General features: G+C 37.8%; 1 protein-coding gene across 5 annotated transcripts; it reads right to left on the reverse strand.

Moving 5' to 3' along the window:
* Positions 1–2,375: 2,375 nt before the first annotated feature.
* Positions 2,376–22,981, reverse strand: LOC100368317 (uncharacterized). 5 transcript variants are annotated; one of them, XM_085505618.1, is made up of 7 exons: positions 22,837–22,981; positions 19,106–19,336; positions 15,421–15,504; positions 10,685–10,813; positions 7,989–8,129; positions 5,100–5,258; positions 2,376–4,502 (listed from the first exon to the last, which is right to left on the reverse strand). In XM_085505618.1, exons 2-7 carry the CDS (start codon positions 19,317–19,319, stop codon positions 3,988–3,990), a joined length of 1,242 nt encoding a protein of 413 aa, XP_085361744.1. In that variant the 5' UTR covers positions 19,320–19,336; positions 22,837–22,981; the 3' UTR covers positions 2,376–3,987. The 5 variants fall into 5 exon arrangements, with proteins under 5 accessions (XP_085361744.1, XP_085361743.1, XP_085361742.1 ...); XM_085505617.1 differs by having other exon boundaries at positions 7,989–8,135; XM_085505616.1 differs by having other exon boundaries at positions 10,601–10,813.
* Positions 22,982–24,163: the final 1,182 nt, after the last annotated feature.

Raw genomic sequence — 24,163 nt, forward strand, 5'->3', positions numbered from 1 at the left:
CTGAGCATGCTCAGTTGTTCTCTCAGTGTTGTTGGGAGAGGTAATTTATGATAAAAATCATGAAAAAAACCCACTTAGGATTTTCAGATCTGGAAAAAATTATGTGCATATTCAACAGAGACTTGTTCATCAACCTACCAAGTTTCATCGATATCTGCTGAAGAATTTCTGAGAAAATGTAAGGGATGTAAAGGAAACCGGACGGCCAAAAACTGGAAATATAGAACTATACTCCCCTTTTCAGGCTGCGCCTGCACGGGGACTAATGAACTAGTAAATGGGTATCATTTGAAACTAAGAAGAACTTTCCTAATGCTGAACAAAAACTGTCTGACTCGTACCCCAAACTGAAATCAATGCAGTGCCAAATATCAAGGTTTGTAGCTTGGCAGATCAGACTCGTGTGTTTATTTTCAAATCAACTTATATAGGTAAGGCTCATTTAATTTATTCAACCATTCAGAGCAAAATTAGTTGTATTCTTTTTCAATAATGGTAATTATAATTAATTTAATTGACAAGTCATTGTTGGTCTGAAATCTATGTATTTCTAAGACTGTGAAAGACACATAGGCAGGAGTGCAAATACTTTCAGTTCCAGGGGATCTTTGCAGGAGTATGATAAATTTTGACATTTGAATACATTTGCATGGCTAATAAGCTAAACTCTAAATCCATGCTAAGACTTAAGGTAGCGAGACTATTATTTGCATACTTGTTTTCATCTTCTAATTGTGACTAAATGACTACAAATAGACCCGGGAAAGTATATATTTTTAGAATCGCCAGACTTCAAGCTTTTCACAAGTGTATTTTGCATGCCCGTATCTGCATTCTACGACGCGTTACTCAATCAAAGGTGAAAAATTACTTTTTCTGTAAAAAAAATAATTACGCATTTACACTGGCGATAAGAAGTATTTTTTTCACTTTTCCTAGTTGTTCAATAGTCTGGTAAATTGAATGTGTCTGGTCAGTTTTATTCAAGCAACGCGTTTTAAAAAATAGTGTGCTGAATTTCAATTACTGTTTTAGTCACATTGCCCCCAACTCAAACCACAACTCGTTGGTAAATAATCGATGAAATAGTTTGTCTGAACACATTCAAGTTCCTCTCATTGTCACCTTAAAGCTGTGAAAATTTGGTGTTAATCCGACGACAATAAGTATACATTATTTTTTGTTAAAGACCTTGTATTTTGAAAAACATAAACTCCTAGAAAACGTCCATGAAGTAACAGCAAAGATTTTCAAGCTTGTTTATCGGCACAATCAATTTGTTTTCCCATCAAGGTCTGTTTTACCATGTGTAGGGGCATCCAAATGTGTAAGGCTATTGGAAACCAAAAAAATAAAGGAATGGGATAGCTATAATTGGATAAATTCGGCATATGAAAACACCAAAATCAATGATTTTTTTCAGTGGCTGTGTGATCTTGTGTCTGACACATTCATATGCAAATGACTAATCTGTGAAACAAACGGGGGCGGAGACAAACCACTCGAATGTTTGGAAACACTCATTGTGTGTCAGATAGCTACTGATAACACATCCTAATATTGCTTTGTCTTGAGTTTATCTTTGAAACTTATAGGCACACAGATTAAACCTGTATTGTTGATTTTGGAAAACACTACTGAGGCTGCCTTGCTTCCCTTCAGAAAATATACATTTTAACCAACTTACATGGCATTCTATGTTATGTTGACTTTATCATATGAAAGTTTATAGTGCATTTCATCAATTAATAAATAAATGTGAAAATCGTTATTTTCAACACAAATAAGTCTCGCTACCTTAAGACCCAAAAAGTGTGTACATTCTCATTACTGGTGTTAGTGTACTAAGTGGTTGCAATAAATGCATCAACAAAGTGCTATTGTGGTATGACATAGTTCCTGTCACTCATGAAAGGGCATTTAGAGATTTGACTAATTCATCCAATGTTAAATAAACTCTGATCATACTCTCTCCATTAAAGGGATTCATTGACAAGAATTACACCAAAAATCTGCTTTTTATTTGGAATTTTACTTTTGATTTAAGAAGGAGTATATATAAAAGTCATAGTGATAGACATCCCAGGCTGTATGGGCTCTCAGCTGTTCTGATTTTAACGGTTCAATAGTCCATCATGATTCCCTATTAGATGGGTAACATCTCTAAACCCTGTTGTATAGGACACTAGTTTACAAACATCTTGAACTTATCTAGAAGCTAATTCATAAAAACATTTTGATTAGTGTGATTATAATAGCATACACTTACATTACTGTGTTCAGAACCATTTTTTAGTTCTACAGACATTCTCAAAAAACAAGGTCACTGAAATTCATACTTAGAATTATGTAATGAGTAGAATCCAATAATCAACCACTTTAAATATGTATTTTATTGCAAATTAACATAATTTACTATCTACTCCAACACCCATCCAGCTATACCAAGAATGACTTTACTCATAGAAATGATCACACATACTGAAACATTCTCCAAGCCTTTTTTCTGATTTTAGATATTGGTGGTGGCGTGGTTGAAGAACCAGATTCAGTCTCTGCCACAGGTGACATTTTACACCTCAATACCAGGGATTACACATTTTTTCAAATATGCTATATTACTCAGTTTTGTTTTTTATTTATATATTTTTTTAAAAACGTATCCTCAAGTCAAAATTCAAATAGCCATGAATACACTGTCTAACACAAAAGTAGGCCCGCTCTTGAGCACGATGGCGTGAGGGATCCGTACCAGCACTTTCCGTGGAAAATTTAGTGCGAGGATTTCAATAAATCACATAAATCTATTCTTCTTCTGTTTTTGAGTATCACTATAGATGTCCAAGCGTTCACCGTATATATGTCTTAAAATATCAGAATATTTAAATTTGCCCGTGGCAGAGAATGATTCGGGACGTTCAAGGCGATGCTAGCAGAATGTTACTGAAATAGTTGAAGCAACACATAACAGCTACCGTACTATATTAATATCCATGACAAGAGTAACTACTGTATATTAAGTACATGGGCAGCATTTAAACTAGACATTATACACGGATGAATAAATTGCAGCCCTACCCAGAAAGCACAATCTTGTTAATTTAAATAAAGCGCGACTGTTCATATCGATTCATACATTGGAAAGCACACTCCCTCCTATAACAGCAAAGTTCAAGTTGATATCACATGCAGACTGAACACATCGAGAGATTGTAATAACTCTGTTCAATGCAACTTAAAGGGCCACATTCTGCAACTCTTGGCTCCAGAGAGGAACACACATCATAAAATGCATCAGAGTTAACCACATAGTATGTTGCTTTCATTAACATCATGGCACGATTTTGAAAAACAGTTACTTTCAATTACACAAGTTTGGGTCCCATACTATGCATAGCAACCCATACACATGCAAGGCAAATAAGTTATTCATTTTTATTCCAAATGAAATTATACTTTGCTCTTCAACATTGATATTCAATGATTTTTTTGTTTCTCGTTTTGCATGACAACAATCAATAAGATTATAATTATGCACAGTATAATATAACCCTGATTTATTCAACTTTTACTAAAAAACTTTCGCTATTTTGCTCTTTCTTTCTTTTTTTCTTGTTGCAATGCATTGTAGACAGTCTCTTGGTTCAATGTCTACTACTTCCCAATAAAAGTTCAACTTTCTCCAGTTGAGGGCAGTATACTACATTCCAATGGTGCGTGCATGTATGTGTCAGCTAGGTGACTGCATTGCCAAACAATCCATCTATGGTATATGTACACTTATATTTAAAACACAGGTGTGTTGTTGTATGTGGAGTCCCAATGAGAATGTGCCAAGTCAGTTACAGAATGTGTCCCTTTAAACTATATTTGAATGTATTAGTTTTATATTTTGATAATTAACCTGCAAATAAGCAGGATTCATGCATACATGTGTTTGCACAATGTAATGTATGCGAAACAAAGGAAGGGAGGGGGAGTGATTATTTATTTATATCCAGGTCCTGGCTGTTGATACGCTCTCTGTGTTTGTGGAAACCCTCTTGCGTATGGGTTTCCCACACTTCCAGGTGGGTACTGCTGTTGGTTAGCATATGGTTGCTGTACAGCAGCTTGACTGCTGTATCCTTGGGGTTGAGATGACTGTGTATAGGAAGGATTTTGAACATATGCTTGACCCGGTTGAGGTTGACTGCCGGGTGGATAAGAACCATAGCCTTGCTGCTGAGTAGTATACTGCTGCTGGGTTGCTGTTGGGTAACCAGGTTGCTGCTGCTGTCCTGGTATCTGTGGCTGTTGCTGTCCTGGTATCTGTGGCTGCTGCTGTCCTGGTATCTGTGGCTGCTGCTGTCCTGGTATCTGTGGCTGCTGCTGTCCGGGATGCTGCGGCATTTGTTGGGGTGTGGATTGTGTTTGGAATCCTAGCTGTGGTCCTGGCACAGGTGACTGTCCATACTGACCAGGTTGCTGTCCTTGGGCTGGTGAAGCCTGTGGTGCTGGTCCTAACAAAAATAATTCATACAAGAAAACTGAATAATAAACTTCAACATGTAATTCACTAAACGAAAGTGATATCATAAAAACATAGTGACAATATTGAAACCTTGCCCACTTCTCCTTGTTAAGACTGCAGCTTTGATATTTTTTCTACTCGTTTAGACTTTGTGAAAACCAGTTTGAAGTCGATTCCCTGTATCTTAAATCTGTTTGATTCAACTTTATCACATGAATGAATGTCAGAACTTAGTGTGATGTTCCAAAAATGAAGTTTATTTTCTGTGAAGGCATAACAAAAATGATAATAAAGTAATAATAACTGGCCATAATAAAAGCCAACTCAGATACAAATGTAGCATAAATATAAATATGCACAACATTTATTACGTCTAGAATGAGCTGTACTTTGCTTGATGTCTTTTCTGTTGAACTTTACCCATCATGCAATGTGCAAAAAAAAAAACAACAGAATACACATTCGTAAACCAGACACTGAATGAAATCTTCATTCTTGGATTTGAGTACAGTACTCCTGGGATATATATTACTAGCATGTTTATTATTTCATTGAATTCATATGATACACACATATATCAGTTTACCTGGCTGTGTTGGTGCATAAGCCTGTTGGGACGACTGCTGTTGGGTGTATCCAGGCTGTTGCTGCTGCTGCTGTTGTAGTTGTTGTTGTTGTTTAATTTGTTGGCTAGCAGATGAACCTAAACTAGAATTACTATCAGTTGGAGAAACTGGTCTTGCATCTAAATAACAAAAACAAAAAAAACGTAAGGCAATATAGAACTCATCCATGCATGCACCCTGTCATCCTCTCTGCTGTGAACTCATCCATGCATGCACCCTGTCATCCTCTCTGCTGTGAACTCATCCATGCATGCACCCTGACATCCTCTCTGCTGTGAACTCATCCATGCATGCACCCTGTCATCCTCTCTGCTGTGAACTCATCCATGCATGCACCCTGACATCCTCTCTGCTGTGAACTCATCCATGCATGCACTCTGTCATCCTCTCTGCTGTGAACTCATCCATGCATGCACCCTGTCATCCTCTGCTGTGAACTCATCCATGCATGCACCCTGTCATTCTCTCTGCTGTGAACTCATCCACGCATACACCCTGACATCCTCTCTGCTGTGAACTCATCCATGCATGCACCCTGTCATCCTCTCTGCTGTGAACTCATCCATGCATGCACCCTGTCATTCTCTCTGCTGTGAACTCATCCATGCATACACCCTGTCATCCTCTCTGCTGTGAACTCATCCATGCATACACCCTGTCATCCTCTCTGCTGTGAACTCATCCATGCATGCACCCCGTCATCCTCTCTGCTGTGAACTCATCCATGCATGCACCCCGTCATCCTCTCTGCTGTGAACTCATCCATGCATGCACCCTGTCATCCTCTCTGCTGTGAACTCATCCATGCATGCACCCTGTCATTCTCTCTGCTGTGAACTCATCCATGCATGCACCCTGTCATCCTCTCTGCTGTGAACTCATCCATGCATGCATCCTGTCATCCTCTCTGCTGTGAACTCATCCATGCATGCACCCTGTCATCCTCTCTGCTGTGAACTCATCCATGCATGCACCCTGTCATCCTCTGCTGTGAACTCATCCATGCATGCACCCTGTCATCCTCTCTGCTGTGAACTCATCCATGCATGCACCCTGTCATCCTCTCTGCTGTGAACTCATCCATACATGCACCCTGTCATCTTCTCTGCTGTGAACTCATCCATGCATGCACCCTGTCATCTTATCTGCTGTGAACTCATCCATGCATGCACCCTGTCATCCTCTCTGCTGTGAACTCATCCATGCATGCACCCTGTCATCCTCTCTGCTGTGAACTCATCCATGCATGCACCCTGTCATCCTCTCTGCTGTGAACTCATCCATGCATGCACCCTGTCATCTTATCTGCTGTGAACTCATCCATGCATGCACCCTGTCATCCTCTCTGCTGTGAACTCATCCATACATGCACCCTGTCATCTTCTCTGCTGTGAACTCATCCATGCATGCACCCTGTCATCTTATCTGCTGTGTACTCATCCATGCATGCACCCTGTCATCCTCTCTGCTGTGAACTCATCCATGCATGCACCCTGTCATCCTCTCTGCTGTGAACTCATCCATGCATGCACCCTGTCATCCTCTCTGCTGTGAACTCATCCATGCATGCACCCTGTCATCTTATCTGCTGTGAACTCATCCATGCATGCACCCTGTCATCCTCTCTGCTGTATAGCAGCCTCACCTTGTATGTACATATCTAGGTGAAAGTCTTCGCAAAGAGCCATAGGCAGAGATTGACCTTGTGTATGGAGGTAAGTCTTCACTTATTAGATAATAATTCATAAAACTTTGCCAAAAATAGGTACATTGTATAATGGTCAATGTTTGTGTAGCAAGTCTATTAACATTAGTAATAGTGTAGACTGTCAACAGTCCTCAGGCCTAATGTAATTGTGTATCCAAGATATTCAAACGCTGAAGGTGTTCGTTAAGATATGCGAACCATTTCAAGCGAGGACTTTTAGTCCTGAGAGACTGTCCCTGTCTGCAGGATTTTAGTTGATATGAATAATTCATAGTTGATGCTGATGTCACAAAATAAATTATATTAACATAATGTATGCAAATTTATTCAGTGTCAAGTTTGTTATCTACAATATAAATGGCAGCCAGTTCCTTCTCAGTGAGGTTATTTACTTGTTCCTTCATCAGAGCAATCAATGGCAAAACAATTATCACGATCGATTAGGGGTGCAGTCCAAACTCTCCAAAACATTGAAAATTCAAACAAAAAGGTCCAACTTCAATGACTTGTCGCTTCCCGTAGGTACGCTAACGAACACATCTCTCCCCTCTATTAAGTTTGCCATAGTGTCTCGCTGATATTCCTTGCCAAAAATTTCATGGTAGTCTAAACATTCCAGCACTTAAATAATGCATTCGTCAAGATTGTTTTGTGTCATGAGATCAAAAACTGCTATTGCGATTGAATAATCGCCTATCGTACAGTCAAAACAAATTTTGAGTAAGTCGTGAGCAACCCACTATAGTGATCCCTGACCTTTTTTACGATTGGCTACGATAAAATGATAGGCATTTCATTTTCAGATGAAAGTACCAAGATCTGGTAAGAAATCTTACCAGTGAATTGCAGCCCTGGACAGTCGGTCGTACCTAATAGCACTCCATACTTCCTGTCCTGGCGTTCGCAATTTATTCATGCCTATTTCATTTATACACAATATTTATTAATAATAATGGATTAATATTAGGTATGACTGACTGTTGTTAGTCTAGTAATAGTGCAGTAGTACAGGTAATCCATATACAAGTCAAATTGTAGTCTAGTGTAGCTACCAGCAGTACCGGTAATGCATATATTAGTAACCACCTTTACTGCAGGAGACCAACCCTCTCTGTGGAGTATCCATTGTTACTGTACCCACCTTCGGTGTCTTTAATTCCAAATGACTGCAATACAGCTTCAGGTGGAGCACTTTCTTTCTGTTTATATGGATCAAAAGCAGCCGTGTCTGCCATGTTCATGACATTCTGCTGCTTAGGTGGCCCAGCATGCACCTCTTCCGCTGTTTCTGGCAATCAGAAATATAATGAAATAAACTATCTCAGAAACAATACACTTACTTTATTTGTCGGATCAATGTAGCAGTAACTCAGACAAGGCGATTCCTATTAGTGAGGGAGTCTTAGAAAGTAGAAGACAGTAACTGGTGTAAAACAAGTGTCTGACTGAAGTAGTTGGCCACCTGTAGCTCCAACAAAAATATGCCTCAAAATGAAAGAAAGTGGTATACCGCAACCAACAAAACAAATTATTGCAGAATCAAAACTTGCTACAATTTTGAAATGAACTGTACTTTGATTTGTACCTGGTACACACAAGATAATCTCCTCGATTTGTGTAATGCACGAAAGAAAAAACACTCTATAACATTTTATTTAACCTGGATAATTACTGAGGTTTATGGTTTTAAAATCCAAAGATCAAATTGAGTTTCAAAAATATTATATATTCCATGAAATAAAAAACTGAAAATTTAAACATTTAAAGGAAACATGCAAAATACAAGCAAACCCCTCAGCACCCATGACGTATTATGCTATGAACCACTTTAATGATGCAAGAGACACATTGTTGTGAAAATCAGAGTGTTCGTAGTTTTCACAAAATTTTATCTTGCATCTTCTTTATAAAAATTATCAAATGGTGAAATATTCCTAGCAGTGAAAATTAAGCAGTTTATAGTACCCGGTAGTTGTCCTCAATATTGTAGATAAAGACTGTAATGTTACAATTAATAGTGCCCTCAATATTGTAGATAAAGACTGTAATGTTACAATTAATAGTGCCCTCAATATTGTAGATAAAGACTGTAACGTTACAATTAATAGTGCCCTCAATATTGTAGGTAAAGACTGTAATGTTACAATTAATAGTGCCCTCAATATTGTAGATAAAGACTGTAATGTTACAATTAATAGTGCCCTCAATATTGTAGATAAAGACTGTAATGTTACAATTAATAGTGCCCTCAATATTGTAGATAAAGACTGTAATGTTACAATTAATAGTGCCCTCAATATTGTAGATAAAGACTGTAATGTTACAATTAATAGTGTCCTCAATATTGTAGGTAAAGACTGTAATGTTACAATTAATAGTGCCCTCAATATTGTAGATAAAGACTGTAATGTTACAATTAATAGTGCCCTCAATATTGTAGATAAAGACTGTAATGTTACAATTAATAGTGCCCTCAATATTGTAGGTAAAGACTGTAATGTTACAATTAATAGTGCCCTCAATATTGTAGATAAAGACTGTAATGTTACAATTAATAGTGCCCTCAATATTGTAGGTAAAGACTGTAATGTTACAATTAATAGTGCCCTCAATATTGTAGATAAAGACTGTAATGTTACAATTAATAGTGCCCTCAATATTGTAGATAAAGACTGTAATGTTACAATTAATAGTGCCCTCAATATTGTAGGTAAAGACTGTAATGTTACAATTAATAGTGCCCTCAATATTGTAGGTAAAGACTGTAATGTTACAATTAATAGTGCCCTCAATATTGTAGATAAAGACTGTAATGTTACAATTAATAGTGCCCTCAATATTGTAGATAAAGACTGTAATGTTACAATTAATAGTGCCCTCAATATTGTAGGTAAAGACTGTAATGTTACAATTAATAGTGCCCTCAATATTGTAGATAAAGACTGTAATGTTACAATTAATAGTGCCCTCAATATTGTAGGTAAAGACTGTAATGTTACAATTAATAGTGTCCTCAATATTGTAGATAAAGACTGTAATGTTACAATTAATAGTGCCCTCAATATTGTAGATAAAGACTGTAATGTTACAATTAATAGTGCCCTCAATATTGTAGATAAAGACTGTAATGTTACAATTAATAGTGCCCTCAATATTGTAGATAAAGACTGTAATGTTACAATTAATAGTGCCCTCAATATTGTAGGTAAAGACTGTAATGTTACAATTAATAGTGCCCTCAATATTGTAGATAAAGACTGTAATGTTACAATTAATAGTGCCCTCAATATTGTAGATAAAGACTGTAATGTTACAATTAATAGTGCCCTCAATATTGTAGATAAAGACTGTAATGTTACAATTAATAGTGCCCTCAATATTGTAGGTAAAGACTGTAACGTTACAATTAATAGTGCCCTCAATATTGTAGATAAAGACTGTAATGTTACAATTAATAGTGCCCTCAATATTGTAGGTAAAGACTGTAATGTTACAATTAATAGTGCCCTCAATATTGTAGATAAAGACTGCTAAGTTACAATTAATAGCGCCCTCAAAGGTCATTTCATGTTTCTCAAGGTAAATAAAAATATGGCAGTGACCATTGAACAAACATGCATGCAGACACAAGAAATCTAAGTCAGTCGGCAACAGTTTTTCATTTCCTCTGCAAGTGCAATTTAGCTTTCTTTATGGTCAGAAACAGACACATGCAGAAAAAATATTTTGAAAAATAAAATGCTTTGAGGTTACCTTGATTTTTTATTTTGTTCACTTGAAATGACTGTAATATGGGGCCACTTAAATCATCTTTGGCTTTGCTAGGGGAACTTTTACCTGCTGTTCTAGGTAAACTAGGGGGTTCCAAATCATCCAGTAATTGATTGAGACGATTGCGAAGATCTGTAATCTCTTTACGTAAATGTTTAACTTGATCGCTTTCCAGGGGTCTTGGTTGACCATTTACTGAAATATAAAATAGTAATTATCAGTTTTCCCCCAGGCATCATTGAAAAATGATTACACAGTTACCAGACTTTTAAAAAACAATAGAATTTATCTAATGAAGGCATTAGTTGAATAATCTACATAATATTATGTAAATTATGTTCTATTGTTATGTAAATAGATATCTTGCTGCCCTTGAATCCTGGACAATGAATTAGGCTAAAATTACGCTTGCACATTATTTGGGTTAGCATGCAGACTACAATAAGAAATAAACATGGTTGTGACTGAATTGTCCCCTGATTTCCCTGTCATATATATATTTTTTTAAAGCTTCTGAAAACAAATTTAATGATTTCAAGATTTTGATTTTACAAAATAGAAAATTGTGACCGTTATCAGTGTACATGCATGTACATGTAGCAGAGGTCAATGCAAGATAAGATAAAGGTATCAACATTGACGTGTTTGTATAGTGATACGCTGATGAAAATTCAATTTTACATACACATCAATCGAACACATTTCTAACCAATGACATTACAGTACACATTGGAAAGGTTTGTCTACATTGGAAAAGTGCATGAACACTTCATAGTGTTCTCCACAAGGGGTTTTAGGTTTTACGGCCGCCTAGTTACTCTCAAGACCCGCCCACCAACGTACATCCAGCTGAAATTATTTGTAAAAAGCTTGCATTGTTCTTCCCAAGCCTAAACAAAAAAACAGCATAGAGAAGGCAAAATGATGACCTTTTGGTCTACCCCATTCAGCGACCGTCGGCCACCCACCGCTGTTGGCGCTGTAACGATTTAGTATCTAAGTTGCATACATGTAGGGGAACAGCGCATTCTAGGTGTTCGTGTATTGAATTTGGAAAGCGGTAAAAAACATCAAACACGGCTGCTGGATTAGTTTACCGCGAGTATTTGTAATTGAATAATATTTTAGTTATCTTTTCCACATACTTTTTTCAATTTATTGATTTTTTTATGTTGAATCTTTTGAGGACATAGCCGCTTCTTTTATTTTGCCGATTGCTAACATTTTTTTTGAATTCAAAGACGACTCTGTGTGAAAACGCAACATGTCGTAGCTGACCGTACATGTCTAAATGTATCGTACTGCCCGTCGGCACGGGTGAGTAGTGATGCCACAAATAAAAATGTTATGGGTTTTATTTTGACAAATCGTTAGTTTTGGCTTCGGGGACAAATTAACTCGTATATTTTCTACATTATAACTCAATTATGTTTTGTACTTGCTCTTCGTTACTCTATCACATTACATTTCATGAACACAAAATGATTTGAGAACGTATAAATCACTGATTTCAAACCTTGCATTTTGTAAATATTGATATTAACCAATCTGTTTGTAACTTGCAGTTCATGAAATAAATGCTAGAATGTTGTATGTAAATGATATGCAAATTAATATGCAAAATTTATGCTAATTAGACCACCCACCAGCTATTTTGAATTGTGGAGAACACTGCCTCGCTATCCATGCGATTATTTTTCAATTTACTTGAGATCACATAACACACCACTCACATATCCTTATCTTAAAAATCATCAGGGTTCTCCCGAGAAATCATGGGATGGGACTCGGGAGTCCTAACTCTATTTTTGATAAGCAATACATCAAATTTAACAATAATTGGGTGATTAACATAAGTGTTATGCAAATTAGTTGATACTCTACATGTATGTATGCTATTTTCCCGGAGAGAACACTTATCCTGATTTTCCTGATGGTACATGCAGTCAAAATTAGGGAGATATAAAAAAATAATTTATGTTTGTGCATTTTACATTTAGCGACTTAATTCACCTTTCCAAAGTGCTCTGTGTGTGTCATTCAAACATCATATTGACCAATAGCAACATGTTGTTTTCATCAGCTAGTGAATATACAGTCAGCAAATATACTTTCAATATTTAATACATTTGTATGTGGGTTTCTGGTTAAAGCATTTGCATAAAACATTGTCCGACTAAAAATTATATTCAATTGTGGAAAAATTAATTCCATTTTTGTGCCAGACACACATCTCAGGGAAGCATGCATGCCAGACACACATTTCAGGGAAGCATGCATGCCAGACACACATTTCAGGGAAGCATGCATGCCAGACACACATTTCAGGGAAGCATTCATGCCAGACACACATCTCAGGGAAGCCATGCATGCCAGACACACATCTCAGAGAAGCATGCGTGCCAGACACACATCTCAGGGAAGCATGCATGCCAGACACACATTTCAGGGAAGCATGCATGCCAGACACACATTTCAGGGAAGCATTCATGCCAGACACACATCTCAGGAAAGCCATGCATGCCAGACACACATCTCAGAGAAGCATGCGTGCCAGACACACATCTCAGGGAAGCATGCATGCCAGACACGCATTTCAGGGAAGCATGCAAGGTAGACACACATCTCAGGGAAGCCATGCATGCCAGACACACATCTCAGGGAAGCCATGCATGCCAGACACACATCTCAGGGAAGCCATGCATGCCAGACACACATCTCAGGGAAGCCATGCATGCCAGACACACATCTCAGGGAAGCCATGCATGCCAGACACACATCTCAGGGAAGCATGCAAAACAGATACACATCTCAGGGAAGCAATGCATGCCAGACACACATCTCAGGGAAGCCATGCATGCCAGACACACATCTCAGGGAAGCCATGCATGCCAGACACACATCTCAGGGAAGCCATGCGTGGCAGACACACATCTCAGGGAAGCCATGCATGCCAGACACACATCTCAGGGAAGCCATGCATGCCAGACACACATCTCAGGGAAGCCATGCATGCCAGACACGCATCTCTGGGAAGCCATGCATGCCAGACACGCATCTCAGGGAAGCCATGCATGCCAGACACGCATCTCAGGGAAGCCATGCATGCCAGACACGCATCTCAGGGAAGCCATGCATTCCAGACACACATCTCAGGGAAGCCATGCATGGTAGACACACATCTCAGGGAAGCCATGCATGCCAGACACACATCTCAGGGAAGCATGCATGGTAGACACATATCTCAGGGAAGCCATGCATGCCAGACACACATCTCAGGGAAGCATGCATGCCAGACACACATTTCAGGGAAGCATGCAAAACAGATGCACATCTCAGGGAAGCCATGCATGCCATACACACATCTAAGGGAAGCATGTGTGGCAGACACACATCTCAGGGAAGCCATGCATGCCAGACACACATTTCAGGGAAGCATGCATGCCAGACACACATTTCAGGGAAGCATTCATGCCAGACACACATCTCAGGAAAGCCATGCATGCCAGACACACATCTCAGAGAAGCATGCGTGCCAGACACACATCTCAGGGAAGCATGCATGCCAGACACGCATTTCAGGGAAGCATGCAAGGTAGACACACATCTCAGGGAAGCCATGCATGCCAGACACACATCTCAGGGAAGCCATGCATGCCAGACACACATCTCAGGGAAGCCATGCATGCCAGACACACATCTCAGGGAAGCCATGCATGCCAGACACACATCTCAGGGAAGCCATGCATGCCAGACACACATCTCAGGGAAGCCATGCGTGGCAGACACACATCTCAGGGAAGCCATGCATGCCAGACACACATCTCAGGGAAGCCATGCATGCCAGACACACATCTCAGGGAAGCCATGCATGCCAGACACGCATCTCTGGGAAGCCATGCATGCCAGACACGCATCTCTGGGAAGCCATGCATGCCAGACACGCATCTCAGGGAAGCCATGCATGCCAGACACGCATCTCAGGGAAGCCATGCATGCCAGACACGCATCTCAGGGAAGCCATGCATTCCAGACACACATCTCAGGGAAGCCATGCATGGTAGACACACATCTCAGGGAAGCCATGCATGCCAGACACACATCTCAGGGAAGCATGCATGGTAGACACATATCTCAGGGAAGCCATGCATGCCAGACACACATCTCAGGGAAGCATGCATGCCAGACACACATCTCAGGGAAGCATGCAAAACAGATGCACATCTCAGGGAAGCCATGCATGCCATACACACATCTAAGGGAAGCATGTGTGGCAGACACACATCTCAGGGAAGCCATGCAGGCCAGACACGCATCTCAGGGAAGCATGCGTGGCAGACACGCATCTCAAGGAAACCATGCATGCCAGACACACATCTAAGGGAAGCATGTGTGGCAGACACACATCTGCGGAAAGCATGCGTGGAAGACACGCATCTCAGGGAAGCATGCATAGCAGAGACACATCTCAGGGAAGCCATGCATGCCAGACACACATCTCAGGGAAGCATGCATGGCAGAGACACATCTCAGAAAAGCCATGCCTGCCAGACACACATCTCAGGAAGGCCATGCATGTCAGGACAGTCCAGGACATTTTCATGAAAGACAAAAGCCGAATATATCATTATTTAAGTATCTAAATACTAGTACATGTAACAACAAATATGCTATGGTTTCAAAGAAATATTGCGTGTAATTGCTTGTTATGTAAAAGAATTTTTTGGGGATCCAAAAGCTGGTAGATTCAGCTTCACATGATTAATTCATTTGTAAAAACACATTGATATGAGACTACTCACCAAATAATGTGATTTTAAGAATTCGACTACATTGAATAGCAAAGGAAAGATCAGGGTTGTCACCTATTGTAATTAAATCATTATCTGAAAATAATAAAAATAGTTAAATAAATTAGTACATTATTAGTTGTTCTCTGAATGTTATTCTGCATGAAGATTCACACATAAGAAAGAAAAGAAAATCCAGTATCTGTTCTGGGAGGGGGGTGTTATCCAGTGTCTGTTCAGAGGGAGGAGGAACTGCATTATCCAGTATCATTTGGGAGGTCCTGGTAACTGTTTTTTTGGGGGGAGGTACATGTATTACCATAAAACTGTTTAGGGGTTGGGGGCTTCCATGTTTGATTTTATCATTGGAGGACGCTTACGCACATGATCCTTCCATATTTCCATTAAAATCAACAGTGAAGAATCATTTGAATTAGGGTATCCACACTACATTAACGCCCAATACTCATGAACTCAAAATGAACTAAAATTTGACAAATACAAAATGTACCAGATCAACAGTCGATGTCGTCGCACACAATTTGAACTTTTTTGCACTTTTAATCCAGGGATTTTACTGTCTGTCAGCTTGGCATCTCTAACCACAATAAAGAGACAAGAAAAATTGGATCGCGTGCAAAGCATCTGGTTTATTGATTGGTTAAGAATGACATCACTACTAGTGTTTCATCATAGAGGTCAAGTCATCAGCGTGACATTGCAAAATTGTTGGCCCCAGTTATGGATTCGCAAGCTGCTACCAATTATTATATAAAGCCAAAACAACATGCTATCAACCATTCTCCCATGCAGGTACATGTTACTACAATATTGCAACATTAATTTCATTGTCGATGACGTTAAGCCAAACGAATGCGACACTTGCTTCGCAGCTCTCAATACTGCAAAATTTGCTTGAATTGTTTCTAAGGAAAAACAAGCCATGCATGGCACAGTCCCCGTTAGTTATCAAATTTAAGATATATAGTTTTGTTTATAGTAATATAGCTGGAATATAACCATGTCAGGAATATGATTTTTTTAACATTAAAATGATTGACATTTGTATCTGATCGTCAAACAAGTACTTGTCCATATTGAGAGAAATTGCTCTGGAACAGCATTCAAAATCAGCCATTTTGAATACATGTATATATATAACATGATGTATAACGAATATATAAAATTTAATTATAATAAGTCAAAGCATTCAAGAGATATGGCTCTAGAAGCCCAATCATTAAAACAGCCATTTTGAATCCAATCTGAAAAATAAAATGACGAGCATCAGGAACCCGTAATGTCTAATGTATTTACCTATTTGAAAGAAATCCACCCACAAATGCTTGATATTTGATGATATTTTAGCACAAAATGACCACCATTCGGCCATTTTGAATAGGATAGTCAAACCAATATACATGTATATGTTTATCTATGACATGATGTATAAATAATATTTCAAATTTGAAAATATTATCAGTCAAAACAAGTCGGAGATATGGGTCTAGAACCCCATTCATTAAAACAAAATGGCCGCCAGACAGCCATTTTGAATCCGATCTGAAAAATAAATGATGTGCATCAGGAACCTGTAATTTCTAAGATATGTACCAAGTTTGAACGAAATCCATCCATAAATGCCAGAAATGCTTGATATTTGATGATTGTTTAGCACAAAAAAGGCCACCATTTGGCCATTTTGAATAGGATCGTCAAACCAATATATCTGTCTATCTATGACATGATGTATAATGAATATTTAAAATTTGAACATAATCAGTGAAAGCAAGTCAGAGATATGGCACGAGAACCACATTCATTAATACAAAATGGCCACCAGTCGGCCATTTTTGAATGTTATCTGAAAAACAAAATTATTTGCATCAAGGTCCCATAATGTCTAATGTATATACCAAGTTTGAACAAAATCCATCTGTAACCAGCCGAGAAATGCTTGATTTTGATGATTTTTAGCACAAAAATGGCCGGCATTCGGCCATCTTGAATCAGATCGTGAAACAAATTGATGTGCATATGTATAATATCATGTATGATGTATGTGTGAAGTTTGATTGTGATTGGTCCAGGCATTTCTAAGATACATGTCCGGACGCACGCACAGACGCATGCACGGATACACGGAGGTCAAAACATAACTAACAAATCAAACGGCCCTTTTCAGGGCCATGATGTATTTCAACAAGTCATTGAAAATGACACAGTCCCCGTTAAATTTTTGAAAGTTCCCTTTGAGCTTGTCATATTAAAGCGGAGGGGTTGTCGCGAGCGTGTCCTTGAAACTTGAGTTCCAAGTGGCGTATACAACAGATTGCTTATTTACATCAAAACACGTGTTCCGTGTAGTAGTAATATGGCCAAAAATAAAAACAGCCGTTACTCGGCCATCTTTGATCTGATTATGAAACACACTGATATGCAAAATACGAATGAAAATGGTAAATAAATTGTGGAAGTAGTAAGGCCAAAAAGTCAGATGGCTGTCAATCGGCCATCCTTGACCAGATTTTGAAACAAATTGTCATGGACATGCATTCTAACTTGTATAAAGTACATGTATGTGCCAAATTTGAATGAAAACTGACAGAGCACGTCCAAGATACCGCATAAAAAACAACAACAAGATGCCTACCAGTCGACCATCTTTGATCCAATTGCGAAATAAATTGTCATAGACATGTATCCTAACATGTATAATCTATGTACCAAGTTTGAATGACAACTGACAAAGCATGTCCAAAATACAACATTTTCAAAAAACAAGATGGCTGCCAGTCGGCCATTTTGAATCGAATCGCTAAACCACTGCATGTGCATATGTACCACATAAGGTACTAGGCACATGCAAAGAATGAACGGAATCGGTCCACAGGATTCTAAAATACGACTCTGGACAGACTGACAGACGGACACACAGATGGACGGACAGACTCAGGAACTCATGGACGGTCAGGGGCATGTATCCTAACATGTATGATCTATGTACTAAATTTGAATGAAAACTGACAAAACATGTCCAAAATGCAACATTTTCAAAAAACAAGATGGCTGCCAGTCGGTCATTTTGAATCGAATCGCTAAAGCACTGCATGTGCATATGTCTCACATAAAGTACTAGGCACATGCAAAGAATGAATGGAATCGGTCCAAGGGATTCTGAGATATGACTCTGGACGGACACACAGACGCACGGACGGAGACCGAATTATAAGTCCCCATTTTCGGACTTCGTCCGAACGGGGACTAAAAAAAGAACTACAGTTTCTGCTTTAATATTTTGTAGACTTGCTGACTGTTACGATTCTGATAAAATATCTTGAAACATAAATGTAAATTACGTAAACAGCGTAACCCTGAAGGCAGAGCGCGAAATTACCTATTTTGCTGTCATGGCTATTTTGTGTTTTTCACAATAGACATTTATTTTTCAAGCCTTCATTGCAAGTGTAGAAAAAGACCACCTGGATGTATAGCCAGACAACTACAGTATGGGCTAAACAGCATACAAGTATTAAATCTTGACCTTCAACATCAGATTCAAAAAAGTATGGTATTCCCTGCTCACACAAATTCAAACAATTCAACACACTCTCCAGTGGCAAGCATAAATGCAGTGATTTTGACCTAATTTGTTTCTTGTTCCAAGCTTATAAGTACTTAATGAATAAGTACATACCTTCGTCTTTATACTTGATTGTAACTTCATCACTGCTATTAAGACGACCTCTGTACACTCTCTGCATCATCAACAATAATTCATCATATGTGATATCTTCATTGTGGATTGGTATTCGTCGTATGTCGTCACCGAGCTGTACTTTTATGATTAATTTGTTGCTAAGATCTATCTGTGGAAATCCAGAGTCGTTGTGCCTGGTGTGGGGGTCCATGCTCACAGATGTCTACACTAAGAGATATAATTATATAATTCTGTTGAAGGCTTAACAAAAATTAGATGCAAAGTACACCAGTGGCTTATACTGTATGGCATATGGTTTAACGATATTGTGCATATGAATGTTTTAGTGATACAAAGTCTGGTTTTGCAACATTATTGCTACAACTGTATTTTATTAGGCATAGCCTGAAAAAGGATTCTATTAACTTGGGTTTTGCCCATCCATTTTTGTGTTCATGTGTATACGTATGTTACCAGCCTTTTCTCAGAAATTCTTTAGCAGATATCAATGATGAATCAATCTTGGCATGTTGATGAAGGAAAATGGATATAATTGGCTTTGCAATTTTTTTCAAAATCTGAGTATCTTAATTATTTCTTTTTCAAGATTTACTTCGAAAGAAATATTTGTATAATAAAGAGAAGACAAGCTGCTAATCGTGATTTTTTTATGAATAAAAATTTGGCAGAAAAGTATTTATGTTATGTTTTGTATCAACTTTACCTACATGTATGTGTACTACATGTACACTGATGTTGATTATATATGTATAGCAAAAAAATGTTGAATTTTAATGCATGAAATATTTAAAAAATCAAAGCTATTTAGAATGATGGTAATATTCAAATAAATAGTGTATATTAACATAAATAAATGTACGTGAAAAATGGAAAATGATTTCAAGAAATTAATCATGAAAATTGCGTACTGGGTGAGATATGCTGATGACCGGTACACATCATTAAAAAATTAGGCTTATTTGCAGTAAGTTGCATCCAAGTGTAATTTCACAATATGAATCTGGAAGTAACGCTGTATACTGCATATGATCACATATGTTCAGCATGCAATATTTCATTGTATCCTGTTTTATATTCTGTTCCTGTACCAGTGGCTGGTTGTAGAAACTTTAAGAGCAAATAACAAAGTAAGTGTTTAAAAAGCCTTTAAGGTTTGTTTTTCAATGAAATTAAATCAAACATTAAATGTTTTGGGGATGTACATCACTGTCAGGGTTCTTCCCAGGACATTATAGACATGGGATAAAAAATACAAACAATTTATCATAACAATGAATACAATAGAGATGATTAAAACAATACAATGTTATGCAAATTAGCTGATCTTCTAAGCTATTTTTAAGTATTTTCCAAAGGAGTATCGCCATCTTTATATTTGTACTGAAAGTCAGATTATAGGATGATCATTTTTTTTCCTATAATCTACAACCCTACCCATATTTTATAAAAAGCCTCTCACGCCCTGTCAAATTATTTTTGCATGATTTTCAAGTAAACCACTTTCAGACTTGTCATCATGCCTCTATTGTGTTTAGAACCAAGTGACACAATCTCTAAAATATTCACAGCTCTCATGAATAGAATATCAATATGTTGCCCATAGTTATATTTGTATCTTTGATAATTTAAACTGTTAAGCACCCAGCCAGCCGAGGCATGATGACTTAATCGTATACAATAATAGCCCTATATACAGTATAGTGCTGTGTTTAATATGACGCACTCCTGATTACTGGGCCCCGAAATGATTTTCAATGTAAATTGTTTTCCGACTGACTTTGAAACTGATCGACAATGATACTGTACACTGGAACCTTATATATCCAGCAAGTTTTTTTTTAAGTAAATACGATTGATCAGTCACAATTGAATGAGACATCAATATCGTGTTTAGGTTCTACATTGTACAACTATTTTTGTTATGCTGAACCCGTTAGTAGAGCCATAGCTTTGGTGAATGGCCGACCTGCAACATATTTGCTAACCACAGAGACTGTTGAATTTGCATTGAATGCAAAATGGTTACAAGGAAGAGGTACTTTGTAAATTTGGGCTATCAAAATCCAAATTTATTTCTTATTTCTAGAGTTTGTTAGTATGCTTGAATTAATTTTAAATATTTTCCAAATCTATATCATGCCATGTCTCATGTACTCACAAATGTTCTTTCAAAACTATACTCACTTTTAACTATGAATTCTCTTTTTACAGGCAGCATTGCGTTTTTAAACCCTTCAATACTATCTATGTCCTCTATCCAGTTACAGACACTGTCAATTAGTAATAACTCTACTAGAAGACAGTTAAATCTGACTCACTTTTAAGATCGGTCTAACCTTTGGAACGGGCTAACAAAGTGTGTGTGAATGTTTTGCTTGGGTTATACATGTATGTCCAAAAGGCCAGAATGCCATTTCCTACACGGCAATCAACACAAGCCCATTTAGGGACATTGTCACAGTGAGACTCGGTACTACTTCCTGTTATTCTACAATCTGCAATTTCTGAATTTATGATAGAACTAATGTGTATACCTGGTTACTGCACTGAGTATCGAGATTTGTATATTCCTAACATGTTTGAACGCTTCTTAATCTGTGCAAACCATTGTTTCCTCCAATGCATGAACACAAACATCAACTCACCTACTTGAGTACTAACCCTAACCACAGTCCCTCTATCACATAGAGGGACTGTGCCCTAACTTCACCTTCAACTCACCTACCCCCAGCCTGTTCTAATTTCATCTCTGACTAACCTACTTTTTGTAATCTACTTTTCCTCTTGGATTTTTAAATCGTGATAAGCTACTAGTATATCTGTAAGCTGTACATTATATTATTATTGTATTATTATTTGAAACAAAGAATTTCAATGACAAAATTTCGAACTAGTAATCACATTTTAGCAATAGAAAAAGGGAGACATATGCAACCAAAAGTACCTACTGAAAATAGAATTTGCAAACAATGTTCACAGAATGAAATAGAAGACGAACTGCACTTTGTTATGAAATGTCCACAATATAAAGTAATACGCCAACAAATCATACAAGACATTATATTTCCACAAGAAACCCAGGATGATCTCCAGAAATTTAATTTCTTGATGACTTCAAAAGATGATGTAATAATAAAAAAGATTGGCAACTATATTCATAATGCATTTCAATCAAGAAATAAAAATGCCATTTGATATGTAACACTTGCTTTATCTTTTTTTTTTTAACAACTAACTTTCTTTTTGTAGTAGTAGTTATCACAACTAATCTTTAGTGCTATTAACTGATAGAAACATTGTATTTCTAAGGATGCAATAAAGTTATTATTATTATTATTATTATTATTATTATTATTATTATTATTATTATATCGTGAATTACCCTAAACCTCATTCACAACTCGTCTTGTTAGATGTGTTGACCACGCCCGTGGGGTTATGTAATCAAAAAAATCAATAGAGGTACCATCCTCGGGGCTTTGCAGACTAGCGGGAAATTTCACGGAATAACAAGTTACCATACCATAAATACGACCATGGACGTCCATTTTAAGACGCACTGACAACATTAAAAAAAGGTCACCGTGACAGAGTTGGTCACAACATTTGACAAAGGGTCATGACATTTACGTATATTATCTAGAGATATAAAACATACAATTACCAGAGCGCAATCGATTCTAATGTTGAGTCGTAAGATGACTAACCTTCTAATTCCACCCGTCACGTAGTGTTTGGAGCGGTTAAAATGTCCCAAATATAAAAATAACTACAAACGTCGTCGTTCGAGACGAACAACAGTAAACCGGAAGTATTTGGTCTGTGCGTCTTCGAACGTGGCCTGGCCAGCTAGGATGGTGCTAAAATGAACGAGACACCCCTAAGTGAGTGTCTATTCTACATACTTCTTGTAGGAATGTAGTTTATTTTATTCCGGCTATTATTGGTTGTTTTCGCATTGTTACAATATAGATCATTGATATATTGTTCATTCTTTCATTATTCAAAGTTTCAGTAACTATTTCAAAACGTTAAATTAGTAAATATGCGTTTTACGTAGTTTTATAGTTCAGGCCCATTTATACCCCCTCCCAATCACCAATCACCAAGATTTAAAGAGGGAAATCACCAATCACCAGAAATTCCAATTACCTATCCACCAATCACCAGAAATTGTTGTTGAATATAAAAGCATTTATTGAAGATATCTGACATTAACTTTGATTGCTGGTCAGACATAGTAGTTAGACATACATTTCTTAACTGATCTTTCTGTTTGAAACCATCTATCTCCTCGGTTTCTAAACTGCTGTTCTCGTCATTACTGTTGTCGTCCCTTTGTGCAACAGTTTCCCTAGTTGCTTTCTGTTCAGGAGCCAACCTATCTTGCACACACTGCTTCTCTTTGTTCAGTAATTTGTCATGAATTTGTTTTTGCGTATCTGTTGACCGACTTAATTAGTTGATTATTAGCTGAATTGCTGTGTTATGTCGGTCATCGTTTAGGCCTATGTGAAGTTTTGGACGGAACTTGGCTCAGTGATTTGGAACTAATTACAAGATAATCGTCGCTATTCTGACAGTTGGTTTCCATAGTTATTAATGTAGTGAACGATTAATCAAAAGATATGACGTATTCAGTACCTAGTGTGATTGGCTTTATGATTGAAGGTTACGCCCTAGAGTCTTTTTACTGCTTTGTAATTGGTTAGAGTTTTGAAAATGAATAAAGAGAGTTTGAGTTGGTCTTGGGGAGCACAGCACGATAGACGCAGTAGAGGGAGTGCAGTCCTGAGCAGTCGAGAGCAGTCCTGGAGAGCCTTGGGGGAGTGTTGAAGCAGTCTAAAAGAGTCTTGGGTCAGCCTTGAGATAGTCTTGGGGATTTTTCTCCAGGCGCTGTGTCTTATAGAGTGCTCGATTGACCGACTAAGACGAGAGCTGAAACGTATTTCGTTGTGTGTGTCTTATTTGACTGTAAAGTTAAAGTGACTTTCCCGATCCCGTACCTCGAGGGGACGAGATAGAGAGACGAGA

This window comes from Saccoglossus kowalevskii, chromosome 11, assembly GCF_978046115.1.
Source record: "Saccoglossus kowalevskii chromosome 11, keSacKowa6.1, whole genome shotgun sequence".
In the NCBI taxonomy this organism is placed as follows: Eukaryota; Metazoa; Hemichordata; class Enteropneusta; family Harrimaniidae; genus Saccoglossus; species Saccoglossus kowalevskii.